The 17,610-nt window shown below is 41.7% G+C and overlaps 4 protein-coding genes across 4 annotated transcripts; 2 read left to right on the top strand and 2 right to left on the bottom strand.

Moving 5' to 3' along the window:
* Positions 1–216: 216 nt before the first annotated feature.
* Positions 217–1,228, bottom strand: C922_03778 (hypothetical protein; the record flags this gene model as incomplete). The annotated part of the gene is made up of 3 exons (XM_008819367.1): positions 217–364; positions 560–1,016; positions 1,207–1,228. 3 exons carry the CDS (start codon positions 1,226–1,228, stop codon positions 217–219), a joined length of 627 nt encoding a protein of 208 aa, XP_008817589.1.
* A 2,442-nt stretch (positions 1,229–3,670) lies between these two features.
* Positions 3,671–4,852, top strand: C922_03777 (hypothetical protein; the record flags this gene model as incomplete). Its single annotated transcript, XM_008819366.1, has 1 exon — positions 3,671–4,852. One exon carries the CDS (start codon positions 3,671–3,673, stop codon positions 4,850–4,852), a length of 1,182 nt encoding a protein of 393 aa, XP_008817588.1.
* Positions 4,853–5,904: 1,052 nt separating this feature from the next.
* Positions 5,905–7,404, bottom strand: C922_03776 (hypothetical protein; the record flags this gene model as incomplete). The annotated part of the gene is made up of 4 exons (XM_008819365.1): positions 5,905–6,308; positions 6,512–6,648; positions 6,822–7,059; positions 7,395–7,404. The coding sequence occupies 4 exons, from the start codon at positions 7,402–7,404 to the stop codon at positions 5,905–5,907; spliced, it is 789 nt and encodes a 262-aa protein (XP_008817587.1).
* A 4,821-nt stretch (positions 7,405–12,225) lies between these two features.
* Positions 12,226–16,139, top strand: C922_03775 (hypothetical protein; the record flags this gene model as incomplete). Its single annotated transcript, XM_008819364.1, has 3 exons — positions 12,226–12,279; positions 12,402–12,436; positions 12,671–16,139. 3 exons carry the CDS (start codon positions 12,226–12,228, stop codon positions 16,137–16,139), a joined length of 3,558 nt encoding a protein of 1,185 aa, XP_008817586.1.
* Positions 16,140–17,610: the final 1,471 nt, after the last annotated feature.

The following is a 17,610-nucleotide window of genomic DNA, read 5'->3' as shown; positions in this document are numbered from 1 at the left end:
CCGTTTCGCGTTGCGTGCTTTTAATTTTTTCTTCTTTTTTTTTTTTTTTTTTTTAATATGCGATGTTTGGCGCGTGTATCGCTATAATGTAGGAAGTTACACTGGTAGTTGAATGGTTGGGGCAGTCAAGCGGTGAGAATCGCTCTAACTGCGATTCGCGTGCTGGGAAAATCTGTAACAACTGATCTGCCGATTGTGGAAGCTCACTTCGGCAATCTATGAGCGCGTCTTCTTAGTATAAACGACGGCACATGAGTACTTCTCCAAGGGGGAGCCACCAGCCCCCGAGTTGACTTGCTCTATTTCTTCTTCGCTTAGGGGTGGCGTGCATATATCCGGGGGCAAATCGATTACGTCGTTATATCTGAGTGCATTGGAGAGAGAGGCGGAGCGATGGGTGCAATGGCATCTATGCAGAGGTGCGCAAAGGGGAAAAATGATGAAGCGGGACCTACATGCGTACGCACAATGATACACATATAAATATATAATTATATATATACATATATGTATTTTTTTTCTTTTTTCCATTTTTGGTGACCTTTTCCACACCACTTACATCACTACTGTGTCAGGGTCGTACTTGTGCCTTTTCCTCAAGTGGGCGCTTTTATTATCCGATTCGCTTCCATATCTCTGTTCACGGGCGGGGATATTTTCACCGGAGTGGGTACACCCTACGTTTCCGCCAACTTCGCATTCGGTGATGATCTCCTCCTGGGTTATGGCAACCGCAGCGCTCATTTCCACCTGGGTGTTTTCCCCTTCATCAGATTCGTCCTCATCATTGTCATTCAAATCTAATTTGTCGCTTTCTTCATCACTCTGGTAATCCTCAGAATTGCGTCCATCTAGTTTTACGTTTGAAGAAGTTGACAGGGCACTCCTCTCTTGACTCATAAAATGGTTCACATGTGTCTTCCCTACGAATTGCTTGTTCACGCTAGTGAGGCCCCTTAGGCAGTGCAAAAGAGGGATTCCTCTCTGCTGGAAGGACTTTACACTTGGGCCATTGTCTACACGTGGTTAAGGTGGAAGAAACATCCAGTTGTGAGCGAAAAGAATGACGAACATGTAATATCACAGAAGAAGAAAAAAAGAGATCAGTAGAACAAAACTGCATTGCAACGTAACGTTCGTAATGCTGCTATATTGTTTCTTTTTAATCGTAACATGGTGCTAGGAGGAGGTGCCAGGAGCAACTACGGGTGCTGATGCGGAGTGCCATCTCTGCAGGTGAAGAGGACGCACAAGTATAAAAGCAGTATATACATGTATCCTTGGCTATAGGCCCATAACTAGAGGTGACATAAAAAATTAACCCTCTTTTTATAGCATCATGGTTATTTAAATTGTTCCTTAATTTTATATCCCTCTTCGCCAATTTTGTAAAATGTGTTAAGTAGTACTTCGAAAAAGTGCGCCTACAGAATTGCAGCAATTGTGTAGTCTTCAAATTTGAATTTTTTTTTTTTTTTTTTCTTTGAGGCGAAAGAGGCAGTGTTATGGCGAAGGGTTTTTTTAAATTAAAATTCATCTCCCTTTTGGAATCCACTGCACGTTGCACTCTTCTTGTGTGGGCAAAGGAGCCACATGCGAATAATTTTCTGCACGGAATAAAATTGCACATGCATAATGGCAGGTTGAACCAATCCAGGGGCTCAATCTCGAAGGTGAATAACGCTCATGGAGCTCATTCACGGCCATGTTTTCCCATTCTTCGCCTTCACAAAATGCACACAAGTATTGCAATTTCTTGGAGGGTATTCAAATGATGAAAACAAATATTGTTAAGCAAAGGACCTTCATTACAATTTCGTCACCTTTCTTTGTCAGCCCTTTTACCCACTCATCACCGTTGCGTTGGAAAGCGGGAGAGCTGAATGATCTGTACGACGTCGTGCTTTGTTCGAATGGGTTAACTCCGGGGGAAGTGCCAAGTGGGGTTCTGCCTCAGGCATAAAATATGCTTATCTGCACATATACGTCTATGGATGTATACAATCCTCGCTTATGTCAAGTGCGCTTTTTTTTTTTTTTCTTTTTGACATAGGGGTGGGGGGTAGCACAAAGGTTGAACTTGCAACGGTTCATTTATGCGAAAAGAGAAAGATGGCCAATTGGGGTTGCATTCGATGCAAGATGTGAAGAATCAGTGCTTAACGCGAAAGATTGGCATGGACAAAGAAAAAAGGGACAGTTACTAAATAACAAAATCGCCAAGTGACTAAGTAACCAACGGGCCAACCGAATGGAAACGCCAAAACACGCGTAAAAATGTGCACCAAAAGAGACCTCCATTCTGCGATCCCTTTTGGGATATTTTTTTCCCCAAGTTGGTACACATTCCGGATGATGGGATGAAGTGGGGGGTTATAGACCCCCTTCTGCTCGCTCACCTGAGCAGGCTACCCACAAAATGTTCCTCTACCATACACCCAAAAGAAAGGCATGCGAGTGGCACATTGGTGGAAACCACGCTCTGCGGATATTGCATAGAATGCGTTAATATAATCTCCTAGCCAAAGGGTCATGTTATTTAGAAGATGAAGTTAATAAATGGGTTATGTGGCGAGATCCAATATTCCTCCTACTACATGCTAGTGACGCACATGCAAAAGTGCACAGTTGTATGCACCTTCCATACACACGCGTGCTCCCCATGCAGAAACGTCCTCTCCCACAGGTATTTGCTCGCCCACGAAGATACCGCTAGGACGGAGGGGCACCCTCCATCCATACACCTGACGCTGTTCCATGTGCAAACCGATACTGCAACAGAAGAAAAAAAAATTCCCCCTGATGTTAAAAGTGTGACATTAAAAAGTGGGAAAATAAAATTGAGGAAGAATTTCTTCATTTTGTTATTCCTTCAAAATTTATACTGAAACATTTGCACTTCCATTTTGTGGTATTCAAAATTTTAGAAAACACTGCGTTCACGTCATGGTTTAAAATTCCTCCATGAAAAAAGATCGGGGGGGAAAAAAAAGGAGAGTTTGCGACACATAATTTCGTTGAACGTGGCCCTATTTGATTGTTTTTTATTTCTTCCCACATATTTTACGTCACGTTATTTTTTTTATTCTGTGCCATTCCCGCGTTTTGTGTTTTTTCCTGTATTTTGCCTGTATTTTTGTTTCCGTTTCGTTTTCGTTTTGTGTTCGTTCTGTGTTCCTTTCCCTTCGCGTTCACCTTTGTTTCTGTTTTTCCCCGCGTCCCCCCTTTTTCGCGTTTCACCTCGGGCATACGTCGCCCTTCAGCCGCCACACAGCTCTGCAGCCATAAAATCCGACTTCTCTTCATGCGAAAAAATTGGCATATGCGCGCAGGCGAGCAGTTCCAAAGTGCACCTATGTGAAGGGCATGCTTCCCACTTAACGCGTCCACTGTTCCCTCTGCGCCGCCTTCATTTCTCTTTCCGCGTAAGGTATCCTCATAACGTGCGTTGTGTTTTTACCTCCCTGTGTACCCCCGTTCGGCAGCAGGTTCGTCGCTTTGCTGCTCTCTTTCTTCATCAAAGTTTCCTTGTGGCAGTGGTGCACAACTCCCCCCGTTTTTGTAAAACGAAGGTTCACCTGCTTGTGAGCAGGAGGGAAGCCCCAATTTGTACCACCACAGTGTCTACTTACAAACAGCGCTTCTTCCTACACCCCCGTTGGCCCGCAAAATGGTCTTCATCACCATCTCCGACGACAGCAAGATCATAACCAGCCTGGACGTGCACGAAGATACAGAAATTTTCACCATCGTGAACATTATCGAAAATGACTTCGCGCTAAACATGAACGAGAACGAATTGACATACAACGGGGTCCCCCTGAACAAGTTCGATACGATGAAGAAGCTGAATATAAATGAAGGGGACCTGCTCTTTGTGAGGAAGAAGTTGAGTCTGGATTTGATGCCCCAAGGGAATTCTAGCACCCAGGCAGAAATGGAAGCAGCGGGAGTAGGGGCGAATTCCACCTCCACAGGGGCTGGAATGGCCCCCAGCGGTGGTAGCGGCATGAACGCGAACAGTATTAACAACGCGGGAGGACTAAACAATGCAGCTTTTAACACACTGATGGATCGTTTCCGAACCTTTCAAGAAAATGAATACATAAAAAAAGAAATCGAAATTTTACTAAACTTAAAAAATGACAGATCCAGGATGGCCCTCCTACAATTACAAGACAGAAGAATGTATGATGCTATAACTAGCCAAAATGTAGAAGAACTAAAAAAAATTGTAAAAGAACAATTGGAAAATGAAAAAAAAGATAAAGAAAGAGAACAACGCATGTACGAAAATGCATTGAAAAATCCACTCTCAGAAGATGCACAAAAATACATTTATGAAAATATTTACAAAAATCAAATAAACTCAAACTTGGCATTAGCCCAGGAACATTTCCCAGAAGCATTTGGGGTTGTTTATATGTTATACATTCCTGTTGAAATAAATAAAAACGTTGTGCATGCTTTTGTCGATTCGGGAGCGCAGTCAAGTGTCATGTCCAAGGGGTGTGCAGAAAAATGCAACATCTTGAGATTAATGGATAGGAGATTTACAGGAATTGCTAAAGGAGTTGGTACCAAATCCATTTTGGGGAAAATCCACATGGTGGACATTAAAATTGGAAACTATTTCTACGCTGTTTCGTTAACCATTATTGATGATTATGACATTGATTTTATATTCGGCTTGGATTTGTTGAGGAGACACCAGTGCCAGATCGACTTGAAGAAAAATGCCCTCATCATTGAGGATAATGAAATTCCATTTTTGCCCGAGAAGGACATCATTGTGAATTCATCCCACAGCATTGACTTCGACGCCACGAAGGAGTCCACAGGGGGGGCCTAGTTAGGGAGAGGTAAAGAAGCGGGTCGAAGTTTCTGCCCCCCCCAGCTTGGTCAACCATCTTGTGTGTAACCAATCAGGAGCGTTTTTTTTTTTTCTTTCATACGCATGGAAAGTCCCACCCAGGGATAGCCGATTCGGCACTTCACGTGGGTGAAATTTGTTACGTACCCAATGGAGGTTAACTCATTTGGAAGGAGGCAAACCGTTTGATGTTTTGAATATCCATCTATGTACGCATGTATGAATGCACATGTGTGCTACTTTATTATTTTATTTTTTTTTTTCCATTTAAACTTATTGACCGTTCCGCCGCTCCTCGCGGCAACTCGCAGCATGTAAAAAAAAAGAAAAAATTAACATTTCGTGATAAACCGGATTATTACTGCCAAAGGGGACACCCCTTGTTAATTTTACAGATCATGGGAAGGGGCCTCAAAAACGAAAAGTGCTATTCTGTTCCCTTGTCTGCGTGCATCAACATCGCTTTGTTTCACCGCATGGACTTTGGTGGAGCGTGTCGACTCCCATATTTTCGCCTCCGCTACGAAGTCGCAACGCGTGGAAGGCCCCAAATAAAATCATTCAAACGGTCACACGCGGGAAGGAAACAATGGATCGCCTTCGAAGTGTAAATCCAAAAGGAAACTACTTAGCTGAGAGCTCAAAGAGAAAAGCATATAACTTTTGACAACTTTTCTTTTTCGTTTTTATGTTAACAGGTGAATAAAAATGTGCAAAGAAAAAAAAAAAAAAAATTGAAATTCATAAAAAATTATTTCACAATAATAAACAAAAACTTAACAGCATACAAAAAAATAGTTTTTACGAATATAATGGGGTTTCCTCTCATACGCGTATGACGGTCTGTGCGCGCTTTACTTAACTGTATGCATTTCTCTGTTTTCAACCGATGTGTGCGTATGAGCATTATGTATGCCGAGGGGAACACACGCATATAATGGGGGTGCGAGGGGAAGGGACATGGTCGCCATTATGTTCCACCGAGATAAACACACGCAGGGAACGAACTCATCTGTTACAGTTAGGTTTCCTCATAAGTACGTGACGGGACCATTTATCCACTCCAAAAATTCTCGTTCATTTATGGAACATTTCTGATGCTCATCTAGGGCATTAAAAATGATAAATAAATCCAAGAAGTCAAAATATATATATCCATTTGTGTGATCTGAACACATCCTATTGAATTCTTCAAATTGCATTCCGTGGTCTGGATCTGCTACACTATATTTTCTGTAACAATCAATGTAGGCCCCTTTCGATACCAGCTTGATCGTCTTTTTTAATTTTTCCAATCTTAATGATTTTCTTAATGCTATTAAAAAGCCAACTACGGCAACTCCAAGGATAAAGCTACTGAATAGGACGACCCAGAACGATCTAAAGAAGGTAACCTTTTTCGAGTGCGGCCATAGGTTCAAACACGACATCGATCCTGCAGGGGGGGGAAGGGGCATTCGTGGCCAATGAGCGAACCCGTTTGTAGTGTTCATATTGAAAGTTCAGCAAATGCGGATGCTCTGTGAAAATAGAGAATATGCAACTGTGGTAGAGGCATGTCGGGGTGCCCTATCCTCCCTTAAGAATTATGTGCCTATGCCGCTTTCGCTTCTGTCGCCTCTTTCACCGCTGTCTTACCTAAAAAGAAGAACCAAACTGCCTTCCCCGTCAACCTCGTTAAAAATTTTATGTACTTCCTTATCATAATCCTATGCTTTGCGGCCCATCTTGGCGTTCCCGGAATGTCCAAAATCATCATGATAAGCCCCATGGTGCTGTAAAAGGGAGAAATGCAAATGAGGGGTATAGGGAAAAGTACATTGCGAGTTGAATGTAGACATGAAGTGTTTTCCCCAAAGGGGCACTAAAATCCGTGCACTCGCAAAAAGGTTACGCTTCAAACTGTTCCAATGCGACACACCCAGAGTGACTCGGTACGGTTACTTACATTAAAAAGGTGGAGACCACAAAATTGGTGAAGTAAAAATATCTTAACGATTCCAGTAATGATATTATGCCACAGAAAACGGTCATTACTCCCGATGAAAAGAATAACGTTTGGTACCTCACATTTAATTTCATCAAAGTATTTTCAATGGTTTCTCCTCCTTTTTCCACCTTCTCGGCGATGTGAGCCCCGTTGGTTTCATCTTCTCTTTCTTTGCTGTTCAATAGACCTTGGTATTCTTCAATTTAGGCAAAAATGGGGGGAGGAAAGCAGTGGTGTGAGCACGTTTTCATGCGTTGCAGTGTGCCGCTAGGCAAAATGGTGAGGTTCGCCGCAGAAGCGAAAACGGCGCGACGGTATAAGCATAATCATCACACCACAGGGGGGAATTCTGTACAGGAAAAACCTATTCAAAGATCCCTATTGAATACTGCCCCCCCTCAATTATTATTGGGTACATCAAGAAGACCCCCTCCGTGTGAAAAAAAAAATGAAAAATCACATAAGCAGATACAGACGTAGAGGTATAGGCACACGGGTGTGCAGACGAATGTAGCATTTATTTCTTCATACCTGAATCCATTTTATCCTCTTACTCCTAGATAAATGTTTCTCCTTGTTTCCCTAATTGGATCTCCAACTGGTTATTTTTACACTTTTTTTTTCTTTTTTTTCTCCCACTTTATGCTTATGCGGCGAAAAGAAAACTGGAGTTACAGAATGGGAAAAAAAAATCGTGCCAATTTTCCAATTTTTTTTTTTTTTAAAATATTAATGTAAAGGGGCAAAATATTCGGCATAAAATAAGGATTAAAAAAAGGCATGTAGTTGGGGCATAAAATGAGGGCAAAAGAAGGCAAAAATTACGCGAAAGGGGAAAATGAAGTAGGCACAAAGCAATCGAACATATACGTAGTTGCCGTGTGACATGTGAAAAGGTAAAATGAGGGCAGTATGGCCCTGTGGGAGCTATGGAAACGGGAAATGGCGCAAAATAAATACAAATGGGGGCGCAACGAACGCACAAATAAACGCCGATAAGCGCTCTAAAACGCAAAGTGAAGAAATCCTGTTATATTATAGCAGTAGGAGTGGCAAAACTGCTAAAAGTGAAAAATTTACGTTGTGCAAATATAATTCCTATTCCTCTTTTATTTCTTTTCCTTTCTTTGCGATTTTTTTTCTTTTTTTTCCATGTCCTTGCAATTAATTCGTACTAATAAAATGAAAAAATGCAAAGCGAAAAAAAAGTGGTGATGAAAAATATACTAAAACTTCTAAAACGTTGAAGCAATATGAAAAAATTTTACTTCGCCATTTGATATGGTTTTTTTTTTTTTTTACTCATATATCGAAGCAAAAGACAGTCACACGTTTGCAATCTTTATGGTAAACAAAACAGCTGGAAGGAAAAAAAGGCATAATCCTCGTACTATGGCGGGAAAAAAGAAAAAAAGTACACATATACTAAGGAAAAGAAAAATACAAACGTCTGTACGCGTATATATACATGTGCGGAAACGTTTTGGTCACTGGCCATTCGCCACGTGTAAATTTTTAAAAAATTCTTTACATTCCTACGGAGAAGGGAGGCTCCATTTATCGAATGGAAAAATTGCGCATTTGGAAAATTTTGCACACCGTTATTGGGAAATGGCAAATGGCCATGGTAAAAGGACAAAATCACCGACTGAGAAGTTCACCGTGCTGCCAACCTGCTCTGCGCCACGAACGTAAATCTGACCACGTACTACGTCGCCGTCAAATATACACAAACACGCGGCACCGCGCTTTTTAATTTTTCTTTTAAAAAATGCCACGCTGGAGGCAGCCCACAATATTCTACATGCCGAGGAGGAGTGTGGGGAAATCTTTAAAATGAGGGGAGACGCACGAGCTCTCCTCATACTTACACACACACCGCGTACGCCAACATGTACAGAACCGCACACAGAACGGTAACAAAAAGAGTGCATTAAAAATCGCAGATGCATTTTCGCAAAATGAGGAACGCCGAATTGCACAACGGTGGTTGCCTAAAAGGGAAGAAATTCGCCCAAATGCCGTTACAGAAGGTGAACGAATTATTGGGAATTACCCACCAGTGTTGTTATCCGCGTTGCTAACTTCGTGTGTAAAATGTGAATAATTGGAAAAGAAATAAAATAAAATAAAAAAAAAAACAGATATGAACCGACATAAAGAGACATAAACAGATATGGACCAACATAAACAGACATAAGCAGACATAGACACACATAAACATATATAAGAAGATATAAACTAAAAGAACAAATGTGTACAAATTCGAAAAAATACAAAACACAGGAAAGAGTAAAATTATCAACCGGACGTACACGCTGCTACAACGACGAATGAATCACATTTTTTTTCAGTTCGCACCGGCTAACATTTTGCCATAATTTACCAAATTTCCCACCTCTGCTTCTACAAATACGTTTCGGCCAAAATGAGACGATTTGACAAGGAGAATATTTCCACACTTCCGCGTTCTTTTTCCTCTTGTTTCCTATTTATATGTGACGGTAAATGCGTGTAGACAGGTATCCCCCCACGCCCTCCACACTTTTGCAAAATTAAAAGGACAGGTGGAGGAGAAAATGGCATCAAAATAGGTCATCATAGAAAACGAAAAAAGGGTAGTACACATTCATGGTTACTGTTAAAGCGTGTGGATTTTAGCAATTTGGAAAAAGGACAATTCTTTTTTTTTTTAACTTTCGTGTATTAACCTACCGACTGTGGGACCAAAAAAGGCGACTGAATTGGCTAATCAGCTCAACCTGTTGATCCAATGAACTGGTCAAAGTCTCGGAGACATAAATGGGGGTTTCCAGTGCCAGAAGATCAAACGGCACACAGGAGTACACACATAGTTGTAGCAGCAGATGGGCGCAAATTCGAATAAACGCATACTTAACGTTGATTGTACGTGTTTTATCATAAGACATGCGAGTGACAGAGCGCACAGATGCCCTGCTACTCCATGTTATTTTAACCCCCCAGTACACTTCTATGTGCATATCTATATATACACTCATACGTGCATTTCCTGAGGCCAACTAAGCATCAAACTTCGCTGCAAAATTGAAAAGCCCTCCCATTTTATCTGGATTGGTTGGCAAAAACGGTAAAGACGGATACCGTTACCCTTTTTCCACATTCTTGTTTTTACTTCAGGTTACATACAGTTCTTTTAGCATTTCACCACTCGCAATTCGCGCCTCTTAGTAAACACATGGAGTACAATGCCAACTTGGGCATAACATTGTCCCACTCTTTGGCCTTTCTGGACCAAAAAAAAGGAGGGGGAGTCCTCTCCTTTGCATCGGGGCATGCTTAACCGGAAGTGTGTCTCCCTGATGGTTCAAAAAAGAGTGTTGTATTTGAGAAGTAATTTATAAATTCTGTCTCTGCAACTGCACAATAGCACAATCCCACAATCGCAGCTTTGATGACGTGTCAGGAGTTCGCGTGCGAGGGACTCGCACCCCTTTGGAAGACATCCATGGGGGGAGTAAGCACTGAACGATGCCTCGAACGGCCTGCATAACTAACAACCTATATGCAACTGCGCCAGGTGGAGCCCTTAGGTGTGTGGAAACACCCCATGTTCGCATTTAAAACGGCTTAGTTACTGCGACGAAAAGTGCATGTAGTAATTTTCCACACGGAAGGGGACGTATGCGCAGACGTAAAGTTAAACAACATGACCACCAGCTTTGTATCCCTAACGCTTTAGCCACGTGAGAGGCAACGAATAAAACGGAATTGAAGTGAGGAAATCGCAATTTGAAGTCTCTAAAGCGGAGTTTTTCACATATTCATATATCCGTTCATTTAATTCTTCCTATTTTACTGCTATCTTGTTAATCCTTTCTCAAACGGTTGCATATATTCTGTGGGCCGGGCCAAAAAAATACGTCCGAGCGCAAGAATACAACTACGTTATCCCAGGTCAGGCAAACGGCGAAAAGGATGCTCAACAAACGATTTGCAGTTCAAAAGTTTAGGAATTGAAAAAAAAAAAAAAATTGCAGTTCACAACTTACCGCGACTCTTTTGGAAAAAAAATGAAAATTTCATTTTACGTGTATGAAACGAACTGTTTCAGAAGTTCCCTTCAATTTGTGATACGCCAATTTGTACACTTCTTCGAATAAAAAAAAGAAAAAAGTTGCGTCCGTCAAGGGGTGTCAAACTATGCCATCAAGTTGGAGGCGACACATGGATTCCCGAATCGATGCTTACTAACTACGCAAAGATAAAAACAATGAAAGAAAATGGCGTATCAAAACTGAGCAATCTGCGATTTGTTTAACTACGTACATACAGGTGCGTGTGGGTGTTTCCCAGTATACATACGTATTTATACATATATAGTTATATATATATTTACCTATGCTTATCCGAGGGTACAATCGGGGAACGAAGCAGGGGCCGCAAAAAGGACATCCCCTGAGTGCTTCTGTGCACATGTGTGTCCCATCTTCTCCATAAGGGAGGAAAACAGAAAAGGGTATAATTTTTTAGAAACGGTGATGAGAGCTATTTAGTACCAGGCAATAACCAACGCGAGATGCCTTTCTCTTTTTTTAAGAATCAGCCAAGAGCTATGTAATGTAAACATTTATTCCCCAAAGGTTCAGCTACCGCCATCACATTTCCAAATTAACCATGTCCGTTTTGCGTAGGGGCGTAAGTGTACGAATGTGTAGACGATCATATTCTTTCCCTTTTTCTTACCCCTCTTGTTCCATTCCTCATTTTGTGAACATACTTACTGAGTTTCTTTGCCTTGAATGTATCTCCCTGAATACATCCCTTCGCACCTTCTGAAAAACGAAAGAGGGGGATCACCTCTCCTTTCTGTTAAAACAACACAGCGTCCTTTGCAGAGAAATATTCGTCTGTTGCTCAGCTGCAGTGTTCACCATATGATAGAGATAATATGCCATCCGTTATCCTTCCCATTTTGCAGATTCATAACAACAGCATAAGTGCGTCCCACGTCGACATGAAAAAGGAAGGTGTGCAATGCCAGTACAAATAAACGCACGTGCGTACACGATTAAAAAGGGGGTCCCCTGAAGCGTTCACCTATCGCCGTGTGTAATAAATATATATATATGTACGTATGTACATGCATACGTACGTGTGTGTGTGTATTTCCTTACATAGACGCCCATTGCCCCCCCCCTTCTATTTGAATACACACCCGACTCGATAGCAGCAACATACTTCTCCCCTTTGCAGATATAGACATTTGAAATGGAGACATGCGCAAATATTCCCTCCCCCGGAAAAGTATTCGTTCATTAACTCATTAGAAAAAATATACGTACACTACCTTCCCCGATCCATCCTTCCAAAAGCACCAATAATGAAAAATGATAACGCAGTAGTTTACAAGAACAATACTTGGACCATATACAACGTATGAATCGTTCCGTTTTTGTTCGAACCGATTTTGCATTCTTATGTTTTTTTTTGATTCCTCACCATGCCACCTTCGTACTCATACTACAACCCATTTCTCCGTTTTGAAAAAATTTACAGAACAAGTCCAACGCCCCTGGGAATAAGAAAAAAAGGTGCGCTTCCTTGTGCACACTTATACATGCGAAATACAGTTAGACGTTGGGGTTAGCCGCTACAGTGCGTTCCCCTTTTTGAAAATTCAACGCAAAAAAAAAAAAAAAGAAGAAAAAAAAAAGGCGTCGCCTGGGCGCTTCCCTCCGCCTGCACCACGCCGAATAAGTAGCCGATCTGTCTGTACTCACCATTCGCCTATTGTTCCCGTGGACCCCACCTCCTCCTCCCTGCAGCCGAGTGGAATACCTCACCCTGTTAGGGAAGGGACAACTGTTTGACGAGGCGGCGAATCAAAATGAGGGTAATCAAAGCGAAGTGACGGACATGTACATCTACACAGGCAAGGGAGTGGAAAAGGTGTCTTTAAACACAGCCTCAAAAGAGAAAAAAAACGAAACGAACAAAAACAAACGGTTTCAGTATTTAAAGGATAAAATAACGAATGCATTAAAAAATCAGGAAAGGATAAAACAGAATACGAGTGAGAATGAATTTCCAGGTGCTAACGAAAATGACCCCAGAGATGTCTTCATTTTTGATAAGCTTAAGAATGAAATAAACATTTTCAGCAGCAAGGAGCTAAAGGAAGAGGAACACAAAAAGGAAACGGATGATGCAACAGTGGATACCTATCCTTTGGAGGGGTCATCATTTCCTCATACACATGGGCACACAACGGAAGATATTACTCCTGGTGCACATGTGCACCCCCAGGCAATTGCTTCTGTCACCTCAAACCATATAGGAGAAAACTTCCCATCTGTAACAGACGACGTGGGGATTCTACCTGGTCATGGCGACTACCGCCATGAGGATGAATATAGGGAGGGTGAGGAACCTCTCTACAAAAAAGACGAATATGAGCTTGCGATCCCATCGGAGAACCGCGCCAAGCTTGATGATGAAAAGAAGGAAACTGCAAAGGAGATGCAACCCGCAGAGGAATCCTCCACGAAACCGAATGGTGAGTTTTTCATCTACACAGAAAAATGTAGTGACTTTAGCAGCGAAACGGATGATGAAATTTATTCTGAATTCGAAGTGGAGACCCCCAAATGGGAAAGCCACCCCGGAAGGGGAAACTTTATGCCGCGTTTGAAGAACCAAACGGGGGAAGTAAGAAAGGGGGCAAGCTTCCAAAGAGAAAAAGTCGTGGAAAAGCGTAAAAAAGAGAAAGAGCGGGAGTACATATCATACCACCAAGGGGGGTCGCAGGAAAGGGGGGTGTACGAACGAGGAGCGTTCCAGAAAGGATGGCTTGAAAAAGGCCCCTATGAGAACAGCTGGAGCGAGGATAACCAAGGGGAATACCGCCCGTACAAAGACATATCGAGAAAACAAGCGAAGTGTGTCCATCGGCGCGACGAATTCAACACTGTGCAAAAAGAAATGCACCACCTCAACGTGGAAATAAACAATGTCAAGGACAAAATGAACATAATCAACAACAAGAAAAACGGAAAAATAAACGTGTTGAATAAAAAAATTAATATTTTGAAAAACAAACTGAGCGATAGCTGTGTCAATAATCTAAACGACGACATAAACATTGTCAACAGTCAAATCGACATTTTATTTATAAAAAAAATTAACAAAATGTACAAACAGATAGATTCCTACGTCAAGAATATAAACGACCAGATAGTGAAGAATTTGTCCACGGACAGAACCCTGGAAAGTTTCGATTCGCCCCTGTACAGCCACATACAAAGACAAATAAGCAACATAAAGACGCAAGTAAGTAATTTACATGATCAGCTGAACAGTCACCTGTACCAGCAGAAAAGCAACAAAATGTTTAACCAAATGAATAGCCAAATTAACAACACCAGTAATCAGATCGGTCGGCACCTTGGTTGCCAGTTGCATAGCCAAAGAGGACTCTCAACGGTGGACTCAAAGCGGATAATTCCAAATGAGCAGTGGAGCTATCAGAGGAACTCCAAAGGATCACTTGCCGTGGAAGAACACCTATTTCCTCCGCAGCATGAAAAAAAAATGCACAAAAAAAAAGGCATCCTTAAGAAGGAAGAGTACCTCTATAGGGATACCCCCTTTTGTAAGAATACCTGTCACGAACTGTACCCACAAATTAACTTCAGCAGTGCAGATGAAGGTAGTGACGCAGATGAGGACGCAAACTACTATACACACGTCAGTAAATACCACAATGGAGGTGCTATTAACGTGGGAGAATATCCAATTGAAAGATTCGCCTGTTCTTACGACGCTAGTGTTACAACGTATGGAACACATCGCGGGAAAACAATCCGAGGCGGAAGTAAAGGGTACAACTCAAGTGATAGCTGCGGAAGCAGAATTTCAAAAAGAAGGAAAAGGAGAAATTATAATGAAGCAAATTATTATCATCTTAAACTGAAGAAGAAATTAAGTAACGTCTTTAGTCATAATGTCAAGTGGGAAACTGATAAATGTAGTGAAGGTACGGACAACGTGAAGCCTCAGTCACAGATCAACGAAGATGGTGTACACAGCCGATCTGCCGTTGCAACAGATGAGCACACAGGTCTACGTAGTGATGAATATCCATCAGGAGGTCAAACTCTGAGATGCGAAAAAGGAGACGGTCTTATGCAATTCCACGATGAAAGTGGTAAGGTGGGTGTAGTCGAAGCGGCAGACGTGATCGAAGTGGCGCACGTTGCCGAAGCGGAGGAACCTGCTGAGAAGAAACCAAACACAGAGGAGGCGTACCACCCCTTCAACGACCAGAAGCTAATGTATTTAAAAAAAAAATTGATGAAGTTGGATTTATTTAAAAGGAATCAAAAACGGAAAAATGAAAAGGATGGCCTAAACCATAGCGATGTGAAAACAGATGCCAACGAACAAGAAAACGAAAAAGAGAAAAGGATGGCCCCTATGGAAGTAGAAAATGGGTCGGATAAAGCCATCGAATTAGTTTCACACACAGAGAATGGGGACACGTTACAGAATGGCCCACCATCAACGTATAAAAGGAGCAGGTTCATGTTTGTAGAAGAAAGGCAAGGAACGGAAGTTATTGGAAGCAGTGGCGACCCGTATGGTAATTACAATACAAAGAACCACTGGGAAGGGCAAGCTAGCCAAAACGATAGGAGAAGGGAAAGTTACCCCACCGGAGATATGAACAATGCAAATGAATCCAGAGACTTCGTGTCCATGTTTCAAAAATTGGTTCGAAAAAAAGGTGAAAATGAGCAAAGCGAAGATAAGGGGCAAAATGGAGTACCCCATTTTTATGCCAACACCGGTGAGGATAAAGAAGCTGACGATTCTTTCCTCAGTGATAAATCCACTTTCCTTCGGGATGGTGACCAGCGGAAGGTGGATAAAGGAGAAGAAAACGTAGATATGTTGAGACATTTTTTTTTTTTAAAAGACGAAATGAAGGACTCGGAAAATGTGCAGGAAACGACTAGGATGGATAATACAAGTAATGATCAAAAGGGAGTAGGAAAAAGTCGGAACGGATGGAGAGAACCCAGTAGCTATCCCAGTGCAAGCGAAGCAACAAATGAAAATTTCCGGAACAGGAAAGATGCGGAGATCGCAAATTCTTTTAGCATAGACCAAATTTATGAGTACACGGTAGATTATTATCACCAAATGAGCGAATCAAAGGAGGGGGGAAAGGAGCCCAACACCTTCACCAACGTATCAGGAGTGGCCAATGAGAAGAATCAAATGGACTGTTAATCCCACATCTGTTGTGTAGAATGGGAAGAATAAGTCGAGAAAAAAAAAAAAAGAAAAAAAAAAAAAAAACGGTATTTTTTTTTTCTTTAGTGTCAACAAATCAGCCCCCGTGTAACGGTTGGTGCGCCAAACCCTAAAAGTGTGAGCTTGCGTGTTACCGTCCGTTTGGATACAATTTTTTAAATGACTATTTTTCCACTTTTTTAGTCGTGCTTTGCCAGGCGCACATACCAAGGCGGTTTGCATCTTTGCCCAAAGTGAAAACCAGTAGGAGTCAGAGAAGGGAACAGAGACAACAAAGGGAGACGGATAAAACTGACGTGTAAATCTGCTCAGTGGCGAAATAGACACATGCTGTCACCGTTCATGTGCGCTCCAAAAATCAGGAGGTGGAGATGCACTGCAGTGGGCAAGACTTATCCGGACGGCGACCCTTGGAAGCGCCAACAGGTAAGAAAAAAGGTAAAAAAAAAACGTAGTGATGTAGAAAATGTAAAAAAATGAAAAAATAAAATAAAATCGCGCCGCGTGAATGTGTAGGGCGGGAACGGTGAAAAAACGCCAAAGGCTATGGACACGGCAAAATAAGAAACACCGTGTTGCATGAGGCGCAATGTACAACAGTGAAAGGGGAAAAAAAGGCGCAACAAAAGGCGCAACAAAAGGCGAAAAAAAGATAGAAAAAAAGGCGAAAGAAGCAGAAAAATAACCTTTAAATAGCTTCAAACTGCAACAGAACCCCCCTCATTAACGGCAACTGCGCGAAAAGGAAGAACCACCGCCACCTTTGTTTAAGTTGAACGTGATAATGAAAATGTGCAAATTTGTCATTATCACATTTTGTTTGTTTTCTCAATCTTTCGGTGCGTCCTATTTGTGTCCCATTCGAAATTGAACTCTATTTTTTATTTTATTTTTTCTGTTCTGTCTTACGCCATTAACGTGTCATGTGTGTTTGGTACACGTCTGAAACACGTTCTCGCAGTGATCTCAGAAAAAGTACGTTGGTATATGCACTGAATGTTCTTTTTTTTTTCTTATTTGGAATATTTTAAATAATGGCAGTGCTAAACGTGCTATCGGTATTATCAAAAATTGGTTATAGCAACTTCATTTCGTTTTTTTCGAAGGAAAACAAATTGAACATTTTTTTTTTCTCTTAAATTAAAATACAACAAACCTTATCCGCCTTTTGTTTTGCAAACTCCTGGGACGGAATGAACTCCGGTGTTGGTGGTGCCTAAGGCCCAAGAAGGCAGCGCCCTCTTCCTAGGGGTACCTATTAAAGGAATTACATTCACACAGCGAACATCCGTGTCTTATACAATTACGCAAAGGCTATCTCTTTCCTTTTATGTACATTTCACTCCTTGACGGATTGCTTCTCGAAATGACAGCTAAATCGCGACAATAATATCAATGGCAATGACAATTTGTGGTTACACTGGTTCAAGCTGACTTCACGAGAGAA

Source organism: Plasmodium inui (genome assembly GCF_000524495.1).
Source record: "Plasmodium inui San Antonio 1 unplaced genomic scaffold supercont1.17, whole genome shotgun sequence".
Lineage (NCBI taxonomy): Eukaryota > Apicomplexa > Aconoidasida > Haemosporida > Plasmodiidae > Plasmodium > Plasmodium inui.
The sequence above is the reverse complement of the archived record's forward strand: the minus strand, read 5'-3'. Positions and strand labels throughout refer to the sequence as shown.